This window comes from Arctopsyche grandis, chromosome 8 (genome assembly GCF_051622035.1).
Source record: "Arctopsyche grandis isolate Sample6627 chromosome 8, ASM5162203v2, whole genome shotgun sequence".
NCBI lineage: Eukaryota > Metazoa > Arthropoda > Insecta > Trichoptera > Hydropsychidae > Arctopsyche > Arctopsyche grandis.
Window position 1 is genome coordinate 16,544,998 of NC_135362.1, and position 26,312 is coordinate 16,571,309.

At 35.2% G+C, this 26,312-nt stretch overlaps 1 protein-coding gene across 1 annotated transcript in view; it reads right to left on the reverse strand.

The window, feature by feature from the left end:
- The window catches only part of osp (myosin phosphatase Rho interacting protein outspread), a 256,712-nt gene that overhangs the window by 177,874 nt on the left and 52,526 nt on the right, over window positions 1-26,312 (reverse strand). Inside the window, exon 2 of the mRNA XM_077435753.1 lies at window positions 16,997-17,077. Coding sequence (XP_077291879.1) covers window positions 16,997-17,077 — 81 coding nt within the window. The remainder of the gene's footprint in view (window positions 1-16,996; window positions 17,078-26,312) is intronic.

The window sequence follows — 26,312 nt, forward strand, 5'->3', positions numbered from 1 at the left end:
AATAAATAATGTCAGTGACACGAAGCACTCGACGAAAACTTGCAAACCCAGACAGGCGATTTTCCGTAGAGGCGGATGAACGATGTCTATTGTCAAATCAGTACCAAAAAGAGCACTCGCACACGAAGCAGGTCTATTTTGGTTTTCAGTTTTTTTTTAACAGACAACTTGGCGGCAGTTCACCTCTTCACCTTCGATTTTGTGACACGACTAGTCGTGCTTGATCTCTTGTTCTGAACTCTCCACATGCTGCGTGAATCCGTGGACCGGAACACAGATCCGATTGTAACCGATACGTTTGACATTGAACTTGCGGGCGGAAATTCGATTCCGGGAACTGATATTTTGCTCCGGCTAAAAATTCAGATGGTCTCTAGTTTCTGAACACGTTTAATTAGCGACTTGAAAAACACCTCCAAGGTTAAACTTTTTTGTCGCAAAGTAAACGTTCAAAGATTCACAGTACCAATTACAATATTTTTCGCGTTAAACAACTACCTAATAACTGAAAAAACATTCAATGAAATTTCAAATTTAGAATTTACATAAGTCATTTATTTAAATACACAATATGGCCAGCGCAATTAGTATTACATACAAACACAAGTCAGTTTTGTTAATAGTGTAACTTTGGTCAAAAGAATACATACCGCAACCTTTGGGAAAAACAGTCCCCAATGTAACTAAATTGAGTAATTAATAGCGAAAAGCACAATGTCGAAACTTAGCGAAATTTGGGACTGTGTCTACGAAAATGCGTCTGGTCTGAGCTTTGGTCTTCACCGTATTTATATACGAAGTGGACACATGGACGATGCGAGCTCGAAAAACGCAAATAATAGAAGCTGTTGAGATGTGGTGTTGGAGACGGGTGCTTAGAATCCAATGACTCCAGCAATTCCAAACGAAGCATTCATCCAGGTTGACGACAGGCTGTCATCTACATATTTTTATTTTATTTTTAGTTTTACATAGATATATACCAAGAAGGCTTGACAGGAAGACCCCAATGCGTCTTCCTGGACAATTAATTACAAATAATGCAGCATTTTATTATTATATAAATCACTGTATTTCCAGAAGCTGAAGAACACGAAATAACAATTAATTAAATAATTGATCCATTGAGACATCTGTGGATTTTAGATTTGTACATAATTTTTGCAAATTGTACATACAATAAATACAGAAGATTTGTCACAACAGGATAGATGATTTTTTGCCAATTTTGAGGAACCGCTTCAACAATGATCAGATAAAATTGGCAAACTCTGATAAGAAACGATCGATTTGGAGTCACAAATACCCCCAAAACGTACCAGCAGTATAGCGGTTTGAACCCACTGATCACTTAGTGCTAAACATACACGCTACCATTAAGCCACACTGCTGTCTAATAGTATCTGTAGTAGGCGTGAAGTTATCAGTAGTGATTGTTAAAGGTTCGCCGAACCTTTTTTTTTGCACTCTAGCTTTGTAAAAATACCCAAAACGCCGATTCCTGGAAAAAGCACGCTTTCTATCCGCCCTTTAGTTATCAGGTCAGGGCTGGAGAATCATGACGGGCTATAAATATGGGTATAGACAACGCAACAGGGACCCGTTGTTTACTTTGATCGTATCCAAATCATAATCATCATCATCTACATCCACTCACCATCCATTGCTGGATGAAGACCTCTATTTATATACTATCATTCGTCTCTGTTTTGCGCAACTCTCATCCATCTCACCCCACACATCATTCCAATTTCATCAACCCATCTTCTTTGCGGTCTTCATTTCACCCTTTTACATTATTTCGAGTATCATTCTAGCAATTTTTTGTCCACCTTTCATCCATTCTTCTAGCTATGTGACCCACCCATAGCCATTTCTAACTCCCGACTCTCGCCACTACCCTTGTCATACGTCTCATCTGGGTATTCCGTTTCCTATCTCTCCTCGTTATGCCGAGCAGTAAGCGTTCAATACTTCTTTGAGTGCATTGGACTTTGTGTAACATTATCCAAATAATCCATTTAAATATTAAAAAGTGTACTTTCAATGCGACATACTCGATAAGAAGTCAATCGTTTACACTTGGCCTAACATTTCAAAATAGCGTTAAATTCTTTTTTATAATATCATGTAAAAAAGACATAAGATTTAACTTTAATTTAAAATCACGTATCAATTATTTTCCAAAAAACTTGTATTAAATGTCAAAAGACTTATATAAGATTATAAGAGGAAATATAATATATATATCACTACTGTATTTCAAAGATAGATTTTTATCAGACATATGAAGTACAGGTAAGATCCGATTTGTTCATGCTTTCGGTTCATAGTTAGTAATATTTTTTTTTTTATTTAATTATAAACAAATTGAAGATCGCGGCTTGAAAGCCTCTGGCTTCGTAGTGCGTGTGTGATATCTTCACTGACACGAGTGCGCAATAATTAGGCGAATCGGACAAGCACGCACGATATGAAGGAAGCCATTAATTATTGATCAATTGCGAAATCCGAACGGACAAACGGACAGGTACGATGTACAACACCTTTAAAAAATTAAATCGATCCGTCTGTGTACATGTCCGAAGCGAAATCGAGGAGATAACTCGTCCACTTGGAGTCAATTTATACGCGAAACATTAAAGGTTCCATAGTTAGTGCGAGACCTTGAAGCGTTGTTTTTATTTTTTTCATTTTTTGTACGAAAAACGTAATTGTAGTACGTATGTACTTGTTTCCGCGGAAAGCCGTGTAATTCGAATCCAAGGATGTAGCGGTGGGCATCAGTAGCTATTATCTCCGTGCAATAAGAGAAATATGTACGTATGTACATACATACGTACATACCTACGTAAAAAAAACACTTTTTTTCGTATTCACGAAAAAATTTACGCAGACTTGAGAAGATTTTATCGTATTTTTATTAATACAAACGTATCATTACGGAAGAATAAAGCGCACGCTTGTAATATCGTATTATCGTCGAGAATAACGTAAACGGTAATCAAAATTACAAAATGCGGACATGCAATTATAGTAATTTGCATTCATTTGAAGTGAATAATTCGGGTGAATTTGTGAATGAGAAATACATAATATAATTTCGATATACGGACATTTTGAAACATGCAAAACGATCTCTCTTTATAAAGAGATGATTTAGAAAGTGAAATTTTCGACATTTGATGAAAATTACATTCACTACGATTTTTATTCCGCTAAACAGGCATATTACCAACAAGTGAACTAACAAAGATAATTGACTATACATACAATCAAATTGACCAATATTTAAATATTACTGTTTTCAAATAAAATAATATGCATTCTAGTTTTTTAGCCTGAACAAATTCGTTAGTTTAAACCTTAATTGAATTAAATTCTGGTTTTTTTTACAATTTTGTTAATTCTCATTCAATTTCATATTCATATTCGAATACAAATCTACAAGTAAATTATAACTCTACAAGCGCAGATACATTTTCAACAATGTGTGACAGTTTTAATATTAAAATCTTTGACAGTTCTGATGTTTTTAGGAATGCTTCAGAATTAAATAATGCGTTAATATTTGCTAGGTATTACGAATTACGGTAATGAGTATCGTATTACGATAACTCTAATTATGTTCAAAACAAAAATAAAAAAGTGAGTTTACTAAACACAATTTACTAATCGAGTGACGTTTTCGCGAAAACCTAACCTTTCTATCTAATCTGACACCAAATTATAGTTATTTGTATTTTTAGTTGTAATATATTCTGACTAGTTAGAATGTAATTCGCCATATGTATCAACTTACGTGAGTTAGACGGAATATATTCAAACTTATCAAAATATATTACAAAATACAAATACAATTCAACTTAAGCGGTTGTTTGGTACCAGATTATATGGAATATATATATACATATGTATTTCAACTGGAAGATACACTTCAACTGTATGTAACATATAAATAAATATCATCGAATACATACATACATATGTATGTATAATACATTCGAAAAATAATTGGCAAAATAGTAATGAGAAAAAATTTTTTTTTTTCTAATGTTTAATCTTAGCAAAACACGTTAGTAAGCGTTCTCACTGTAAAGTTTTGAATATTCAAGAACGTTTTACAAACAAAATTGAAAATTCTCGAGTAAAAGCTTTAGGCGGAGCGAACCCAAAGCTATTACATTCAAAAGAAGAAAAAACTAGTTAAAAAGCGTAAATAGGCGTTAACGAGTACGTCATAATGAGGTATTTATTTGAACATTCCATCGGACCGAGCATTCTTTATCTGTCGACAAACAAATCGACCAGAGCCGGAGGAGGATTTGAACACAGAGGCCCCCCCCGAGATAAAGAGGGCAATAAGAGGTCCGAGATGCGAGCCACAACAAGGGCACTCGCCGGAGGGGGGCAGACCTGAGCCGGCAAGAATCCTGGGTAATTCTCCGGATTTTACCATCGTAATGACGACTGAGATGATGATGATGGCCAGGGATGACCGCCGAGTCGGCCACGTCCCAAATCCCAACGAATGAAAAGAAAAATAAACAGGAGGAACGAGCCCGAACAATGCGAACGAGCGAGCAGCACGATACTTTAGGTTCATATGACGAAAAAAATCCAATCAAAGCACCTAAATAAAGGTACCAAAACCAGACGCAGGTAGCAAACCATTTGTACACATCTCCAAACAGGAAAAGCTAAGTACGTACGAAAATATTCAATCAAACCATTTTTTTCCCGTAGGTAATCGCTTATTTACATATTGAACCGGTCGACAGTACGTTAAGTCCGTTAAGCGAAAATCGATCGATTTATCGACCACGAATCTCGGTAGCCTTCGTATAAGACCGATTTAATATTTCGTTGAGGATTCGCCTAATCGCTTTTTGATTAATTGTGATTGATTGTGCGCAGAAAAAATTGGAAAAATTCGAAGACCCCATAATTAGCGTTGAATACATCTTTTGTATATACATACATATGTATGTATGTACATACTTGCGCAAAAAAGCTTACAAGGAAACGCTTTTACAACTAATAATCAAATAACATAATGTGTATAAATCGTCATGATATATTTATTGGATATAAATCATTTATATCTGAATAATTGGCATAATATGTAATCACGAATCATCCTTTTTGTTTGACGATAAATCTAATCAAGCGGACAGGTTTAATGACTTGACCCAATGGCGCCGAACATAAAAATTATAAATTCACGTTAAATTGCTAAAAATTGGCCCATGTATAATGATGTATTGTAAATTATAATAAACGGTACAAGTTTCGCGATCGATTAATTTTAAATTTTTTTCTTAGCTTTCGACATGAATAATAAAAATTTCATACGCTAATAAACTCGTCTATTATCATGATAAGAAAAGTACAGTTGTGCATATTGTGTAGGCATTTAATAGTACAAATTTGTACACTGAATATATACATTTATGCAAACTATTAAATAGCGAATGCCCATCATAAGACATACAAACGTATGTGGTCTACTATTGTTTATTGCTAACGTGTGTGGTCTAACATTTTCTGAACATTGACAGTCTGTAAATAGTGTGAATACTCGAAGGATTCAATTTACAATTTGCACTTTCAATGCATACAACATCAGTACTTATTTCATGTTTGCTTAACAAAGCTGACGTTATAAGAAACAAAAAACTTTTAAGCCTTAACAAAAACATGTCTCATAGATAAAAATCTTATTAGATTAATTCATGCACTACTACTGCTCCGCAAACAGTTTTTTTCAAGGGTTATCTAATTATTATGTCTGCAATATCAGACAGATTTTTATGCTTTAGTTTACATTTGCACGGTGATTCGTTTTGGCATCGGTTCAGAGGTTCAATTTACATAGTTTATGTAATCCCCTAAATATCAACCATTGAATATTGAAAACATGAAAAGTTCCGAGATCTATTGAAGGCGATCGTTTTGCATTTTTTTAATAAAAAAGTCATACGATTATTTTGTGACCACTGCAATAGCGCTTTCAAATCTTTTTGCAAGGAAAAATGCCCTTATTTTCCTTTTATATTTTAATTTCATCTGCCAAAAGCATTTGGGAGTGTTTGATAACAGTTGCTATATCATTAATATTAAATAATATTGGTCCGAGGTTGGAGACTTGGGGTACGCCTGAGTTGAAATATGAACATTCATGTTCCTCAATGTCGATGTCGTCTTACTGACTTCCATATGACTTCGTTATTTGCTTCTAGATAAGAAGCAAATAGCGACAGAGTTTCCTTCGTTAAGTTAATTTTGATAATTGGCTTTCATAAAATATATAACGTCAACTTAATGTTGAAGACTAATCTCTAAGGCCAAAAATAAATTAAATATGAGAAGATTGTTGATGGTAAATCGTTTTAATTTGAAGCCATGTTGAGAATCAATTTTGGGTATATACATATACATATATGTATATATACAAAGTGCTATTCGGTCAAAATTTTAGAAAATGTAATATTTATCAATAATATTTTGGTAATAATAAAAAAGTATCATCTCACTTGAGATTGACAAATATACAAGAATTGCTTGTTTAATAGTATCGTATAGTATGACAATATATAACAATGTACTTCTTAATCTTTTTAGCACACTCGTCGCTTTGGAGCAATTTGTTAGACGAGTGTGCTTGATTAATTGATTTTGTAAAATAAAATAAAGTAAAAAAAATATGTAAATATACGTATGTATGTACTTAGCACTAGTATCTCGGTGCACGAAAATTCAATCTTATAGGAAGGAGAAAACGAATTGAAGTAGACATAAAACTGTTTTTTGTTTGTAGCTGTACGCTAAACTAGCTTCACTAAAGCGCGCGTTATGTCTCTTGTCGTCTCGCTCACTCTGCCGGATTATTTCGCATTTTTCTACGATATACGAAACGCGCTCTTATTTCAACCATGAAAAATAATTAATATCGTATATCTGTCACGAACGGGTTGCCGGCCAAGCCTTTTACATACATACATACAGACACGGTATACATTATATGACAAGTATGAAGGACGGTGAACTGCGTGAGATAAAAATACCAATTTATGTGAATTATTAAAAAAAAACGCCATAAAAATAGATGTAAAAAAATCATTTAGAAGTTATAGAAAAGGTTGAAGACAACTGGGGTGTTAGGCTGGTCAAAAAAAAGGCGTAAAAACAGGCCAAGAGAGTCCACCACACCTGCCGCCGAAGCATCTTTTGTAAGGAATGCAGGTAATCTGTACACCTGACCTTGGCCACTACCGTACGCTATTATCATCGTGCATCACCAAAAGTGAGCACTTCAGCGACAAAAGGGCGCAAGCGCCGACCGGCTTTCCACAGTGGCAGAGGTCGGTCGCGACACACGCCCACACACCTCTCGAGAGGACCTCTACAGTCCAAAGATTCCGAGTTTGAAGGTCACGGTCCATCGAATCTCTGTGGAGGTCTTTTTGCAGTAGAGGAGACCCGCGAAAATTTGACGCGAACCCACAATTACCGGCGATCAGTAGAACGAATTATTTTCGACTTAGGTTTGCGCAATATTTGCGCGGGCACGCTTTAGAACCAGAAGGTTTAATTGCCAAAAATAATACACCAAAGAAAATAATAATCCGCATAATGTGCTCTCGGGAGAGGCAGCTGCGTAAATTGAAACACGACTCAGAATGAGTTATATCTGAAAATTAAGTTAAATTGCTAGGTTTAGCACACAATAAATTCAAAATGAAACTAACCACAATTAATTTACCGAAGCAAGGTATTTCTTTTTTGAGTTAAAGCACCATTTAAAATTTTGCCCAAATCAAATTTGGGTGGTATGATAATATTTTTTTAATAAAAAATATAATCACAATACTTCATTAATTTCAAATATAATAAAAAGGGCCACCAATTAGAAATCTGATTTAGGATACAATCAAGCTGCTTTTTCAGAAGTAACATGAATTCTTAATGCATGCATTCTAATCAATATTCAATAAACTAGTATTATTTATTACACGAATTCGTTACACGCCTGTTTGAATACATTCAGATGACACATATTATTCTATTAGTAATTTCATCCATCAATAAAAAGCGAATGCAGTATGTATAGCTCATTGGTTATCGTATGTATGTTGCTAGCGACAGAGGGGTTCCGGGTTCGAGCCCTGGATAGATCTCGATTGAAAAGTATCGTAAGTTTTATGATTTGAAATATTTCTGCGATACTGTTGGTCAGATTTGGATATTTTTGACTTAAAATCCATCGTTTCCAGTCAGAATTTGCCAATTATCTAATTTAATTGTTGAAACAGTTCCTCGCCCTTTATTTGTCATAAAAATGCGTATATAAATTGTCGATTTGGGGCAACCTGTTATGGTAATAATGAAATAATAAAAATATGTAAAGCCTGTACCGATCATGAACGAGACCGTGGCAAGTTTTCAACATATGGAATGAGCAAAATAAACAATACCCTTTTTTCTCGTTAAAGATTAAATATGTAGGTAGTGTTTAATTTACTCCCTCGTTAAATTAACGTTGAACACAGTGCCTTATGGATGATGCGCTAATATAAGACACTTAACAAAAATAAAAACGCAAGCGAGTAATTTAATCGGCCGTATCATCATCGTAGTCCCTTTCTCCGTTCTTGTACATTAACCGCGGCAAATTTACTGTAATAATTTTTACTGTAATTTCGTACTTACGCTCCTTCGCGATCTTCGAGAAGAACAACGGTTTTTGTTATTTTTTTTTCATCATCGAAGATATACCCCGACCGAACGATTTTCTCATCACGAGCAAGACGGGAACTTTTACTTTCTTCGAGATCGATATGAAAAGATCCGGACGACGAACTAACACCGTAACCGCACAAGGAAAAGTCGGAAAAATTAAATCGCAGTCGTAATCTATCTACATTAATTTTGATCCAAAACGGATTTTATAAGAAAAATTAGAAGAGCAAAATTGCACAAGACAAAAATTGATAATGATTCCTATCTAGTAATCGAAAAAGCTTTTTTTCAGTGAACACAAAAATCTTCCCGTATTCCAGGACCACTTTTTCATCAAAGATGTGTGTGATTTTTCAGCTACATATGTTCATACATACATCCATATATTTACGAGTCCTAGTTTACTTATATACCAGGAAGGCTTAACAGGTAAACCCCAATGCGCCTTCCTAGTCAAATACAAACATTAAACCATTTTTTATTACATAAATCGCTAAATTTGATGGAGGAACCGTTTTAACAATGAAATCAGATAAATTGGCAAACTCTGATAGGAAACGATCGACTTGGAGCCACAAATATCCAAATCTGATCAGTAGCATCAAATATTGGCACGGGATCAAACCCGATAGCCTCTCGGTGCTCAACATAAGAGCGTCGTTGTCGCTAATCACCGTAATGGAATCTAGAAACAGTTCTTAAAACGTTGTTTTCTAGTTATGATAAACAAAAGATGAAAGTGAAGACTGTTTGGTGGTACTTTTTGTATGAAACGGATAATTGATGTAAGTGATTCGTGGAAAAAAGCGAGTATGAATTACATACAAATATGCGTGTATTGAAAATGTGCTTTTCTTGAATGGGCTGAAGGTCGTGAAAAATACGCAGTCTTATCTCGCTTTCCTGTACGCTGATATTATGTAAAAGTGTCAACACGCCAGGTATGTTAACATGGACGTTACTGTTTGTACAATATGTTATAAACGTTATCTTGTACAAACAAAACGCACGTTTCACTATTAGCATAAAAAAATATACGAGTACATTGTATAATATGTAGTACAAACATGTTAATGTGACCGACGTGCAGAGCTTTTCACTAATAACCGCAATGGCTCGAAAAATAACGGCTTGCTATGAGATCCTACAAACATTGTACATATGTACATATGTAAGTAAATACATATGTATATAATAATACATTATAGATATAATATAATAATATATAATATTAGTTATATTTGAATAATAAATTAACTTGCACGTAAAATGCTAACCGAACTCCAATTTTTCCTGCCGTTAAATTGTTATTAGCCATATTTTATAGATGAAAGTGCCTTTGCAGTGATATTATTTGTTGGAATCATTTTCAAAGGCAGCTACATATGTACATCAAAACAAAATAAGATAAAATATACCTACCCAACGTATAAATCGAGTACAACTTTCATTTAAAACGTTTTATTTAAGTAGAAGATACTAATGATTTATTCTAGTTAAGACTGGAAATAGATACAACTAAAATTGCACGACTAATTTAACGCATTTACTATAAGACAAAGCCATAAATAAAAACAGTAACGGTAAGATAGGAACACCTACATAAATACCATACAGATTTTCAATGCCTGGAACGAATTATCTCGTTAAGAATACGTGCACTTTTAACCCTTTGAGGAGTACGGCCGTACGGGTACGTGGCAAAAAAAATGGCCCCGCCAGAGTACGGCCGTACTTGTACGATTTGACACGTTCAATCACTCAAAATACTCTACCTCTCTCATTGTTCGACATATTTGCATCTCGTTTTTTTTCAAGTGTTGCTGAGGTTTCTCTTTCACTCTTGTGAATATATATTTTTGTATTCGAATAAAGAAACCAAATTTAACGAGGCGTGAAAGCCAGTTAAATTTTGATGACTGAACATGACGACAACTTTTTGTTCTAAAGTAATATTTTCCACATGTAAACACTATAAAATATGTTCCGAACGAATAACATCGACATCTCTGACTAACATTATTTCATTTGACCCTAATAAAAATAATTTAGCGTGAAATTAGAATTTTATTTATTTTCGAGAGAATTGTCCGGAATGCAAGGGAAACTTTGTCCAAAGGGTCGCCATCGGGCCACAAATCAATCATATAATCGAGCGAAATATGTCAATTTTACAACTTCCCACAAAATAAGAGTGTTCGACAAGATTTTTCGAGTCAGTTGATTCCGAACATACACTAGAATCGGATCTCGGTTTTATATTGGATGCGTTATCCAATTAGCGTTATCGAACGCATTCGCGTCTTGTCGACTCGGTACATAAAAACTTTTTTTGTGAAGTGCATTATAATATTTTTTGTGATCAAGTGTAAATAAAAATTGTGATCTGCTCGTTTTAAATTCAAAATGTCTCAAAGATCAAATGATCAAGAAATAGACAATTTTTTTTTTGACAGTGAAGATGAGGATATGGTGGATAACTTGGATGACTTAATTCTCCAATTGAATAATTCTTCAGACGAAGAAGATACTGATGATGACGAACAACCACAACCACCCAAACGCAGTCGGAATGACGAGAGAAAATGGGAAGATGGCGACTTTACTCCTCAAATACACCCATTCGATAATGCATTATCCGGAATTCAGCCAGGATATCGCATGCAGACAGAACTTGATTTTTTCCAACTGTATTTCAATGCCAATGCAATGAACACAATAGTCAAAGAAACAAATAGATACGCCGCTCAAATCAGTAGAAATCTAAGTGAAAAGTCGAAGCTAAAAAAATGGGTTGATACAAATGTTTCGGAGATGTATGTATTTTTGGGTACAATTATGTTGACTAGTCTAGTTGGAAAAAATTCCATGAAGGACTATTGGTCCACAAATCCAATCATTGCGACTCCGTTCTTCCGTGTTCTGTTTTCACAGGATCGATTTTTTCTTTTATTACGAGCGCTTCATTTCACAGACAACACCGTTCGTAATAACGACAGACTATGGAAAATCCGGCCATTATTGGATCCAATCAAAAGATCGTATAAAGAGATATTTTATCCTTTCCAAAACATATGCATAGACGAAAGTCTGTTGCTTTGGAAAGGACGGTTATCATTTAGAATCTACATTCCCAACAAGCGACATCGCTTTGGAATAAAGCTGTTTGTCTGTTGTGATGTGGAAACAGGGTATGTTTTGGACATCATTGTGTACACCGGCAAACAAACAGAAATAGAAACAGACCCAGATCTTGGAGTATCTGGGTCTGTTGTGAAAACAATGGTAAAAGATTACTTGGGAAATGGACATAGATTGTATATTGACAACTGGTATTCCAGTCCGGCACTTTTTGAATATTTATACGAAAATAAAACCCATGCATGCGGTACCATACGATGCAATAGGAAAGGATTTCCAAAATTTCCCGCAGGAAAACATAAACGTGGGTATGTGGAATTTCTACATTGTAACAATTTATTGGCAATAAAATGGATTGACAAACGGGAGGTTCACATGCTCACAAATATTCATGAAAAGAAAATGGTTGAAACAGATGCAATCAATTACACGACAGGTGAAAATATCAACAAACCTGAAGCCGTAGTGGAGTATAATTTGAATATGGGCACTGTCGATAAATCAGATATGATGATTAGTTTCATGGATACCTCCAGAAAAACATTGAAATGGTACAAAAAGATTTTTTTCCGGTTGATTGATGTGTCCACCCTGAATGCCTACAATTTATATTTAGTAAAGACAGGCGAGAAACCTCAATTCAGCGACTTTCGGCTAAATATAATAAAACAAATAGTAGAAAACTATCATAAGGTGAGACCATCTCCTTCCGGAGGTAGAAAACCTCAAGACAATCCTGTGAGACTTACGGCTAGACATTTTCCACATCCAGTGCCTGAAACAGCTGCCCAAGGATCAAGAACGCAGAGAGCATGTCACGTGTGTAGTCATTCCGTAAGACGCCCAAAAACAAGAAAGGACACACGATGGATGTGTCTTCCATGTGATGTTGCATTATGTGTACATCCTTGTTTTGAAGATTACCACACGAGAAAAAATTATTAATTTTGACGTAAGTTTTATATCAACTTATCTTACATATTTTCAAACTTTTCAATACTAAAGTTATAAAAAATTTGCAGATTCGTTCCCGTTCAAGACTCCGTGATTGAATAGTCACCAAACCCCACCTATGTACATATCTATATTATAACACGGATAATCAGTGGCAGTAGATTCTACTGAGTAGACCAAGAATTATTGGAAAATTTTTTTGTTCCTAAGATATTATAAATAAGCTACATATGTACCTATATTATTTTATTTTTTGTACCTATATAATTTTTTGCTATGATCAACCGTAAGAATTGAGTTATAGTTTGTAAAATATCTTTTTATAAAAATCTGTTTTTCAGATAAAAAAAAAAGTTGAGAATCACTAAATGTTTACCTTTGATTGTAATCTAACTATTACAATAAAATTATGTTTTAGTTTATAAAATATATCATAAATAAATTCTATGTAGATAAGTTTTTCAAGATAAAAATAAAAAAAAAGTTGAAAACCACTGATTTCTTTTTCTGTAATCCAATCAGAAGAAATGTTGTATTTTATGAAATATATATTAAATAAATTCATTATAAGATAAAAATAAAAAGTTGAGAACCACAAAACCGTCTAAAAAAGTTGAAAACCACTGAACTTTTATTTTTTATTATAATCTCATTATAATAAGAATTAAAATTAATTGTAATCTAGTTGGTATAATATATTATAAATAAATCCAGAATAAGTTTTTCGATATGTCAATAAAAAAAGTTGAGGACCACAGAACTTCTTAAAAAAGGTTGAGAACAACTGAATTTTTAAAATTTAATTTAAAGTTGATTATATGTCATACATTAAATATAATTAAAATCTTCTAATTGAAAAAAAAAAACTCACTCCTGAGACGTTTCTCATGTAAAAATTAACTCACTACTCAAAAGGTTAAAAATGGTGGGCACTAAAGTATTATTTTATATCCAAGTTTGATGGAATATAGGCGATTTTATATGTAAGTGCAGTACTATCAGAAAAGATCCGATTGTTCGAGATCGAATCACTAAACGAAAGCAATTAAATCCGTAATACGTGAAGCAATTAATGGCGTGTGCCGCGCCATAAAACGATGAATTTCAACGAGTTTACCTGAAGAATCGTGCAGAATGGGTCGTTTCGCCGTAATGGCTAATTCCATATAACGGTTTCAGGTGTAAAATTCACTCGTCTCGTCATCGAACAACAACACACATACACACACATGATAAAGGAAAAACGGTAATACATGAAAAATTCATGAGCAGCGCGTACAACAATTCAATTTATCTGTACGGATCGATGTTCTGACACAAACAGGGCAGAACGAACCAGATGTAACGAGCGAGATACACGAGACCAATAGTCGAAGCCTCCTTCTATGTTCACTTTGTTTCAATTTAGATTTGATGTTCATTCAATATATAACAGTTGAAAATTCAATTGCAGATGCTCCATTTTGATTTGCAAAGTCCTGGAGCTATGTTTCGTACCAGTTGACCCAACGAAACTGCGATATAATCTATAACGAGAAAAAATCCTTTCACGAGCAACATAAATCAATTTCAATGACGTTCAAATTAAACTCAATGTTAATAATCGTCGTAACAAAAGCGCTTATTCAAAAGGTTCTAAAATTTACACAATGAATCTACGGAGCCAACATTTTCAAAGTGACCACTGTATATTAAAACTCAATTGATACATAAAAAAGGTATAGAATTGATTTTTCAGTGTATTATAAAAAAAAATATAGGACTGTCATGGAAGCAAGCATTGGTTTATAGAGAACGGATATAGCATTCCTGAGGTGGTTACGGGATACGCGGTTGAATCTCCTCATTCCTATAAAGTGTTGTAGAGGGGTCATTGATTCCGGTAGGCCTATTGGTTCAACATCGACAGTACAAAGTAAGACCGGTATTAGAAGAACTAGTATAAAGTCTCAGGTTCTTATCTGTAACGTACCGCTCTGGGACTAGGTGACTGAATTCCGGACGCAGAAAATGATAACATTTTAAAAATTATAATGGAATAACACAAAAATCTTCATCAAGATGACTTTCAAAAAAATATCATTTTGAGACAAAAAAACGCGAGAGCTGAGCTTTTATATATAAGTTTATAACCAGAGGCGCTCGGGTATGTATGTATGTATGTATGTACACGGACTTGATAAAAACCAACAATTCAAAATGGTATTTTCGGTGATAGCAAAAAGTACAGATGGGTCTGAGCTCATAGACGTCGAAGATCAAACGGACCCAATTATCCGCGGTGGGATCATCAATCTCGTACGCAATCGCACGTGCAGACATGTCTGATGGATTATGAGGAGAGGGCAAAAACGCCATGAAACCATTTATATCAATGCGATGGAAGCTTCAGCACGTCGGATAATCGATCCGATCGATGGCTCCGGGTGCGGTTCCAGGCAAAACAATGAAGCCAACATCGATTTAGAAGCAGCGAAGCGATTTAGAAGAATGAGAACCACATTTGTAAATAACCATCTATCCATTGGCACTGCCAAAGCACGAGGTGTGATAAAAAAAATAGAATGAATGAACACGCACTGCAACCAAGTACTAATTTTGACTCTAAAATCGGAATGACAACTAAATAAAGGTGGGAGAGAAAAAAGTTAAACCAATATATTTCTGGGTTATAAATGTAGATTTGCCTGTAAATAAATTATCTACCGTTTCAGATACTCAAATACAAAGAATCGGTCAAGTGGTCCTAGTTACGTTAGTCGCCATGTATCAAGGACTCTCAATATGATCCCAAATATGACCAAAAAAGAATCTCGGAAACGAAATTAAGAGATTTGTCTCGCGATATATCTGCAGACTATGTATCTCTGCGGGGATAGCTACATTATTCACATCATCGTCATGATCTACAGCCATTCACCATCCACTACTGGATTAAGGCCTCTCTAACACGCTTCCACTCGTCTCTGTTTTGCGCAATTTTCATCCATCTCACCACACACATTTTCCTAATTTCGTCTTCCCATCTTCCCTGCGGTTTTCCTTTTACCCTTTTTCATTCTCTCGGGTATCATCCTAGCACTTCTTTTGACCACCTTTCGTCCATTCTTCTATCCACGTGGCCCACACATTGCCATTTCAATGTCTTCACTCACACTATATCCACTACCCTTGTTGTACTTCTTATATAGGTATTCCGTTTCTTGTCTTTCCTCGTTATGCCTAGCATACAGCGTTCCATACTTCTTTGAGTGCATTGGACTTTGTATAGCAACTTGGCGTTCAATCTCCAAGTTTCACATGCATACGTCATCACTGGGGAAACACATTGATCGACAATCTTTTTCTTCAGGCAAAGTAGCATTTTTTTATTTAAAAACCGCATTCATTCGTCCAAATGCATTCATTACTATTATTTGTTCTAAATTTAAATAACTATTGACTACTTCTTCTATTTTAGCATCTATCTTATTCATACAGAGGTCGTAAAATATGTGCATAATTTTACGATCAATGAAATGCTAGTCATTAATTTAATACCGCGAATAGTTAAATTTTAATGTGAAGCTCTAGCGCATCAAAGGCAGGCAAGTACAATAATTAAAATGCATAAAATAAAGAAATATTGCACGGTTGGGAGGGCGACAAATTAAACCAAACTTTCACGATATCAGATGGTCTTGGGTCAGCCAGCACACTTGGGCTGATTTTATCTAAATATGTAAAACGTCCAAATTGCCAACGAAGGCTAATTCGTTCAAAGTAACAGCTTCTCGTTACGGTCCTGCCTATCACTGGGTGTGTTTGATGTTCGTAGCTCACTTTTGGTTTCCACGGTCGGCTGGGTGCCTCCGCCGTTACTTTTTCCATCATCATTACTCCAGCTCGCCTTACCTACAGCAAAGTCAATAACAGTCGAGGTATTGTCTTATTGTTGAATTCACGTTCTATTTCTTCCGATACCACTAATTTACTTTCGCGATCGATCACTTTTCAAATCGGTGACCCACTAATAGAGCCATCCATCCGATGAATATTTTGGGATCGTCGTTCGATAATCGATTATTACGTTTTTAGGAAACGTCACGATTTCCATCGCTCTGCATACTTTCTTCGAAACGAACGCGAATTGATAGAAGAATTAAAAAAGTGAACTAACCTTTGTTCGATTCAGCGGATCTGAAAAGTCCCATCCGGGTGCCACAAACAGGTAACCACATTTTGAAATCTTTCTGCTTGCCTGCAAAATAAATAATAAGAAAATCATTAAGTGCCAAGTACATTTTATAAAAATCTTTGTTTTTCAAGATTACAATCAAGATTACTCCAACATGAATATAGAACATAAGATTTATAACACCTACAATTGAATAGAAAAGTAACCAAGAATAAATTTTATAAATAAATAAAAATAAAAGATTTCTCCAACGCGGAGAGTGTGCTATATAGATTAAGAATTATTTATTAAATATTTAAACAGGAATAAACGTATTTATTAAACACGACATATATATTAAACGATTAACAGCCACAGATACATCTATAGATAATTTTTTCAGCGAAAATCGATACGCTGAATAACTCGAATTTTCAAAAAATCTGTTTTATCAAGCCTCATAAAGGTTAAACTTCGAATATTAAAGCCTATATATAAGATTTTAATTGTAGTAAAATAATTGATTGAAATTTATCTGAAAAGCATCCTGGTAAGAATTATATCAGTAGAATTCAAGGCAATCAATCAACTTTTGTATCTACATATATATTAATAGTGGTAGTGATAGACATATGTTTAGAACATTCAAATTCCAAGCAAAAGAACAAGCAAATCTTTATCAATGCCTGACACTCAACCAAACATACATACGTACATACATACATATGTATGTACGAGACAGATGAACCACACCGATAACACTTAAGTACGATTTCTGCGCAACTTTAGGACTTTCGAAAAAAGAAACGCCAAAATTTAATTAAATTTTCCGGCTAAGCGACGTACGCGTCAATTCAACCGCACTCGATAGCTCGTTCCAAATATTTTCACGTGTACGTCGAGGTGTGGTGTTCTAGAAGTACGTTTACGTACGTGTACGCGTCGCTATTCATTTGTGGAGATTCGGCCGGCCGAAAAGTACTCGGGTTGGTTTGTTCTAACTGTAAAATTGTACCACACGGCCGCAATCATAAATGCGATTTGTTACGTGGCCAAGTGGTTATGACTGCCGCGTAAGAATGCAACCGAGAATACTAATGTATGTAAGTGAGGATACCATCCGCGTATAGTGCGTTCGATATGCGGAGAATTAGCGCGAGACTTTCGCCGGGTGCCGTATATGAGGTACAATGGCGAGAGAAGACGAAATATGGGCTGGAACCAAATGTGCAGCCGTTTGTGAATGGAGGCCACTATGAAAAACATTCCGGGTGCTTTGCAAAGCGGAAAGCGCCGGAAGCGCAACGGGAATTGGAGTACTTCCGGCGAGCGAGTGCCCTCTCCTTCCGACTGGCGAACAACTGTAAAAATCGTAAGTCCAGAATGCGTGACATTTTTTTGCTTGACAGGGAAGCGAGTGCGAGTACTTTAAGTTAAAAGTAGTATTAGTAGTATTATCTTTATTATCATACTAGTGGCCTGAAGTATGCATTCGTATACTGGATAAAAAGTGAGCGACATTCAACGTATGTATTGTAATGTCAGTTGATAAAATTCGCGCATGCGCAGTGTCGCCATGACACATGAAAGCCTAGCCATTTATACAAATTGGACTTTCCCAGAAAATTTTGTATGGGGAACTTAAGTTACATTACGTTGATATGAGTAGATACATATGTATAATAGTATACTAAATTTGAGGATTCTAAATCTTTATATAATATACGTGCATATGTATGTATGTAGTAGTAGTTAATTTACTGAGATATTAACATCGAAAAATTCTTATGCGATTTCTGAAATTTTAGATCGGATGTTTCACGGCAGGAATCATCGGATTAAGTACACATTATAGAAATGCTATTCAATCGCAAGATCACTAATGCACAAATGCAAGCTATAATGAATGATGAATAAAGCTGTGATGAATGTGAAATTCAAAATCGAGTTATGAACTCCAGGTGTTTTTAATATTTCTAGAACTTTGGGAATTTTGTAGAACTGTTTTTACACTCAGAAATTAGAGTCCATTGAAAGCACAATAAATCAGTTTTAATCAAACAGGATTAACTCAAATGAAATTAAACGAAAAAATGTATTACCTATAGCTCTATAGCTACAGTCCAAGTTCCCGCGAACACTCCACACTATAAAAGGAAGAGAAGAGTTGAAAACAAAACGAAAATTAATAATATGTACTTTTAAGTCAAAGTGAGATTACGACCTTATAGCATAACTCACTATCTCAAATACAAAAATTGATCTAAGGAGACAATAAGGTTTTGAAAACCAGAAGCTTCATAGGATACTAACAAACAATGAACACTTTAATTAAAAAGTTAACATTCACAAATTAATTAAAAGCAAACGACCGGTCAAAATTTGGATATTTTGATTTTTTTATTGAATTTTAATTTGTTAAGTCAAATATTGAATAATGATTTAAGTCACAACATAAAAACCCTTCAAACTTCTCAATTTTCGAAAGAAATAATTTTCTCAAAACAAGGATTTTCCACTTAAAATTTTCTGCCTGTATACCGACGATATGATGGCATTATGCTAAACATTTTTCACCGGACGTCAGAAAAACTTCAGCACGTTATCACTGTCCATCACTTTCCATAAGTACATATCTAATTACTTGATCTGATTGGAACGAATTTGGCTCTACTTGAAGGAATCAATCTGCTAGCAACACGTGACCAGATTAGGTTAGGCCAGACACAGTGTCGTGCAGTTGAAATTCGTCTGTTTTTATCGCACAGCCTTACTTACGTGTACGTAAGTGGCATACAAGGGGACAAGGTGACGTCATACCGAGTCCCCTTGTAAGTGCGATAAAATTTTTCACGGGACGCCACTGCTTATATACTATGTTCCCTTTAAGGAATTCCGACAAAATAATTTCTACGTGGGCGAAGTAAATAAATAACGAAGTAAAATTGAATATCCTGTACGAAAGCGTATTCCGACAAAAGTTATTGATCGTTCATTTTTTTTAAGTCATCAGTTTTAATTGAACTGATTCAGCTGGGGCGGTTAAAAAGGTTCTCGGACGGTAAATTTTAACTGTGGGCGGCCGCACTGCTTAGCGGGAGCATAGTTGGTTTTACACGAATGTCAAAGTCTTCTAAGGTTAAATGAAGTATTCGAACAGCAACCAAAAGGTCATAGAAGAAAAGCTTTCATCCATTGACATTGGAAAATTTTCGTAATAAATTCGTAATTCGTAAGTACTCGGATAATAAATTCAATTTTGAATAACAAAATACCGTTCAGCATTTCCTGCAATTGCGGTAGAAGACAGATAGCTATGCTTCAAGCTTTTTATCAATGGAACTTTTATACCTTTTTAATATATCTTAAACAGTGTACACCAATATTTTTTAACGAACGGTTCTGAAGAATAGAAGACGGTAGCGAACATTAACCGCAAGGTGTGGTGAAATCGGAGTTTCGTCTTTTTTTATATTCCGGAAAATGGCTGACGTGCGGGTAGCGCAAACTGAAGAGAAATTTAAATATCAATCAACAATGCAGCACGCATCCCAGCTAATTCTATCGACAATGCCACCGGACTGTGGCTCATTAAAATTTTTCCGATGTTAATTAATCACGTGTGCGCAATGGAAGAAAAAAGCAACAGACACGCACACGCTTTTTCCAGCATCCCAACTCAGTACGCGTTCTTCTCCACGGTCTATTATCCGTTTTATTTATTCACTCCGAACGTCCCTCAAACGCAGAAGCACGCGATAGCCAACTAGGAAAGCAAACCAGGAACAATTTGCATGCTTCGAATTAAAATACCATTTGTACGTCTCTATAGAGTCGATTTACACATGCGATTATGATTTTCAGCACACATCTACACCGCTTATTACCGGTAAGTATCTAAGTAGCGAGCAATTTAAAATGGCAATATAAGCAACGTCACACTATAAATATATGTATAGTCAGGATGAAAAAATTCAATTACATTTTTTTTTATCGAATATGAAAAGGATGATCGAAATTATAATTCATGACTGGGTACCAGCCCCGGGCTCAGCGTTGACGAATAATCGGCGGCAATCAAAATTAAAATCGCCATGAAAAGTCGATTGTGTAAAATTGCTGCCATTCTTGTCGATCTATCGTCGTATGAGAGATTATAGATATTTTACATTAAATTGCTTAGACATTTTTTTTGACAAAAAGCGTGAGAAAAAAATGTTGCCATTCGGTCATTATTCGTGGGTGTCTACATCAAATTTAACATTTTTCAAATCGTAAAAAACACATTCGAAGCTGACAAAAAATAAAGCCTATGATTAAATATTATTCATAAAAAATATTATTATTTATTTGAATTTTAATATCGATAATACATATGGAATGGTTGCAAAAGGCAGGGAGAAATCACTGAATTTTCATTCCAAGTCTACATAATAATTTAAGAGAGTCGTAACAACACCTAAAACAATGCTCATGAAGATCACATTCTCAAGCATTAAGAGAGCGACTATAAAAATAGTACGATAAGAGAAATTCCTTCATTTTCTAGTATCTAATATTTTCAAAAGGTCGAAATTTGAAAAGTACTAAAACAGGTGACAAAGAACGAATAAATCGAGTTTCGTTACAGTAAGAAGTATTATATTATACTCATGGGGAGACGAGCCAGAAGCCAACACCATATAACGCATACACTTCCATGAAGATCTCAACGACAAAAAGGCAAAGCCTTCTGATTGACCAATAACGGAGGGGCAGAAAACGTCTGGTAAACGAAAAGAAGGCGACAACGAGAGAGTGAGTCGCTGCCCAAGATGCTGCATACACAGCACCTACCCATATAAGTAAATAATGAAACCACCAACGGGGGAGATGAAAAAGGAGAAGAGTAAAGAAATCGGCATATCGCAACTCAACCATCGGCCACGTACATACATAAAAGTATAAAAGTATCGCATGCCAAAAATGATCTTACGCTTCCACGTATGGATATATAAATACTTACTTCGCAAAAGAAATTACAAATCAATGTACGTATGTATGTATATGTACATACATATATGTAAATATACATAATATGTACTTGAGTCAACTAAAAAATGACACACTAAAACTATTATAGAAGGTTGATAAGTTCCAATCTGAGAAATGTTAAGAGAAGTTACATAAATTTGCTTCAATACAATTTATAGCTCCATTTTGCTAATTAATTGTCTTGCGCAAATTGATAATTATCATTTTTTGTGCCAGTATATATGTATTGTACATATATATGGATACAGAATGAAGTTGAGAATATTACTTCTACTTGATATGTTTATAAACCGGACTAACTGCACACAGGTTAGCGAGAGTATACTTTATATGAAATAAAACTCTCTAATGTTATTATATTATATGTATATACTCGTTTCGTAATAAATACTTCAAGTAGTTATATCAATATCTCTACCAAATTTATGCCTCAAAAATCACGTTAAAGAACAAGATACCTAACTACTATGCATTTCAATTTGACCTAACCTCCATCCCTTCCAGTATCTTATTTGATCTGAGAAAATTTAGTGGGACAGAAACAATTATTCAAATAGTAACATCAAAATGAACACTTACATTAAAAAGTCAATATTCAAAAATTAAACAAAAGCAAACATATGTTAGTATTAGATCTACCTCGTTCCACCAACTTGCAATATCTCAAGACTCGTTTTCTCAACTTTTTCGGTGTATTTCGAGTTTGTATATATAAAAAAAAAACACATATAAGAAAATGATCTATATAGTGAAATACTTATTTTACGAGATATTACATTAACTATTTAAAAAAAATGGTAAGAATTAATTTTTAAACGTCTTTTTAAATATTTTAAAGGTGCGTTGATAGCTTAAAAATCTATGAATGATTACAATATGTCTCGTATATTAAAGATACTATATATGTACATACATGTATACAAAAAACAGTTTTGTAGACATACATACAATATACAAACTCTTGTTTAAGAAGACGAAAAGTTGAGAAAACGAGTCTCGAGATATTGCAAGTTGGATAGTATTAGGCTAGTCATTTTCGAGCGTATGTCAGACAAACGTCCATCACTTTCCTCAGTATACATATAATGACTTGGTCTGATTGGAACGAATTTGGCCTGACCTGAAGGAGTCAAATCTGCTAGCAACACGTGACCAGATCAGATTAGGTCAGACACTCTTCCGCAGGCCTGATCTTGGCAAGTTTTCATGAATTTTTAATAACAATCGTATTAGTTTTGACATGTATGGATACATGTTGACTAATCTGAACGCGATACGACTTTTGCCCGATTCGAACTGTAGGAAACCCACAGAATTCGGCGGGCAGTTACAAGAATCGGCCGGCCGGTCGTTGCTAAATTTCTCCGTTGCTCAACGACCTCGTGTGAATCACTCGTTTGTTGCCGAACGGAACGGCAACACAGAGAGTCTCGATTTCGCAACGTGGAACGCTTCCCGCGAAGAATGAATGACACAACGAGTTATTAGCCGTATCGTGGCCCCGGCATCTCAGATGCAATTTCAATCTCCTCTCGGGCGGGTGGCTGGTTGGTTGGTTTGTTTGTTTGTTTTGCTTTCTAGCCGGGTCGTGGCGGGTAGTCGGGTCAATATCTGATCGTTCCACTTACCCGATGTTGGTTTATTGTCGGGGTGCACCCGGTGCACCGACATCTCTTCGTGACTGACATAGTTCCTGCGTTGGCTGCGCGAGCAATAAATCCGCCACGTTATGACAGTGCATTTTCTTTGATATCCGATACCGGGATTTCTAATTTAATTAATTGCGTCCGCTTGGCGAGTAGCGGTGCAGTACGGGTCCAGCCGGCGACGAGCTGGCTGCCGTGTCTTGCCATGCCTTGTCGACCACATGTGCTACAAGCGGTTGTCCACTAACACTATTTGTTGCATCGAAAGGTAAACATTGCTGAAAATCCCGCTTGCTTCTTCCTGATCGTATTTTATGTAAGTATGTATGTGCCTATGACTACTGTTTCCTATACAACAGCTCGGTGATGTTTGCGATTGATCTACATACATACCTTGAAAAATGAAAAGCCAAAATAGCGAAAACTAAAATTAAAAATTCATATCGAACATAAAGCAGAAGGACTTTCTGGTATAAAAACAATTTTTTTTGAGGAAGGAGCTTATCGTTTCGAGGGTGGGAGTTAGCATACTATAGGTACATATTACAGTCGTGTCTACATAGATACGCTTTTTTACGCTTCTGTGAACTTTATAATTCTATTTTCAACAATTGTTGACAATATTTATAGGCTCAATGCATCAACCCTTAAAATACCATAAGAAAAATATTTTGCCTCCACTATATTCCTTCCTCTCCCATTAAATTATCATTTTTTAATCATTAAATGACAATTCTAACCGATAGGAATTACAGCTAATTTTAATGACAGTTCTGAAATGATTAAAAATCAACCCTTCAATTTTGCGTATTAAAGATACACAGTAAAGAGGCTTTCCGTAAGGATTCTCCCCCATGGATATACAGCTTAAGGCAAAAGCTTCCCAATCAATTCCCTGTTTACCGTTTAATCGTCCAGATCGATTCCGACTGATGGATGATCATTGTGCTGTCAGTTGAATCAGTTCAGAGAGATAAGAATGGTAAAAAGCGATTCATCTGATTAGAAAAATGGAAACCCATCTTATCTGTAGCACAAGTAAAATTTCGCATGCGAGATGGGTGAACAAATAAGGAAAATGTGCGGGATTAGTGTTATCCAGAAGAAAGAAAAAGAAAGGCAAAAGGTTCTCATCCAAAATTGGATGGTGAACTATCGTGAATTTTCCTACATATGATGATACTTTAGTCAAATTCTCAGTCCAATTGAATGACGTGTGGCATAAAATAAAGCAATTATTATGTAAAAATATAAAAAATCAGATTTTAAAATTTAAACCAAGTAAGCGATTATAATAAGTTAGTCACAGCGTAAGTCGTATCCTTGTCATTGTTATAACGTTTTTAAAACACAATAAGAATTCCACAGCACATTGTTGTCTGAATATTAACTATTTTTGCATAAGTCGTCATCTTCTCTAACTCTTTCTGATATAAGTAACGACTATGCATGATTTTAAAATGAGTGTATATTTTTTATAATGCAAAAGCGGATTGAACTATAGTATCGAAAAGGTTAGAACCTTCTATTAGACTGTGGTTAAAAAGTAATTCACATGAAAGAAAAATCAAAAGATACAACAGTACACTTGGAAAATTCTCAATTTCCTTAAGCTGCAATCCGTCCCTGATCTCGGAAAACGCAATTTAATAAAGCACGAGGACTACAAGTATTCGATTGAACGGGGCCAGCTTCAATCAAAGTTGATCACCAACCAGAATCATCCACTGGTTAATGTCTATATTTTGGATTTTCATGTACGAAATTACGCCTCGCGACCGGAAAAAACACGTGCAATTTTCTCGTCGACGAGCAAATTGAAAGATAATGAAAATGTGCACACTTTAACGAGCTAGCCGATGCGATGGCGAGATTCTCAGTCCGTATAATAAATGGCCGCAAATTAAAACGTATTTCAAACGTTACACACTCGATTTGCACCTTAATTGCGTATGTAAACAAGATTGTTAAGAGCGCTCACGAGCTCGCAACATTAAAATATTGTATTTGAGAAGCGTTTTGTTCGACGAAGATTGCTCATTAAGCCGATCGGCTCGGCCAATTGCGAAAGGACCGCCGCAGGAGGAATAACACCATCTCGTCGTTACCTTTAAATTAACAGATCATCAATAATCACGGACACGGTTAAGTTTCGGAAACAACGGTGAGGTAACGCGGAGGTGACAATCGGAGACTTTGCGCGCGTAAACGTAACTGTTGTTGATAATTATCGGCGATTAATTTAATCCAAAGAAATCGTAAAGCAATTAACCTTTACGCCGCGTTCGATTTATTACGGTCGATCTGGTGCAGCGAAAGTCAAAACCTGTACAGCTTTGGACTCTGGCTCTGTTTGCAAAGTTGTCATGAATCCTATAGGCCGCATCTGATGTCCAGATATCAATATACATATGTATATACATATGTATATAAATAATATTATAATGCACGAACAAACGAATAAAAGCTTTGCTTTGCTTTGATATTGCTTTGACTCTATTTAATTCACGAATGAACATACAAAAATTAGTAGTTCTGAGAAAATCTATCATGATTGCGTGACGCTAAAATCATCGAAGAAGTTACGTTACTTTTTCTAACAGTATTGCACAATAACTATAGGCACTGAAGACCATATA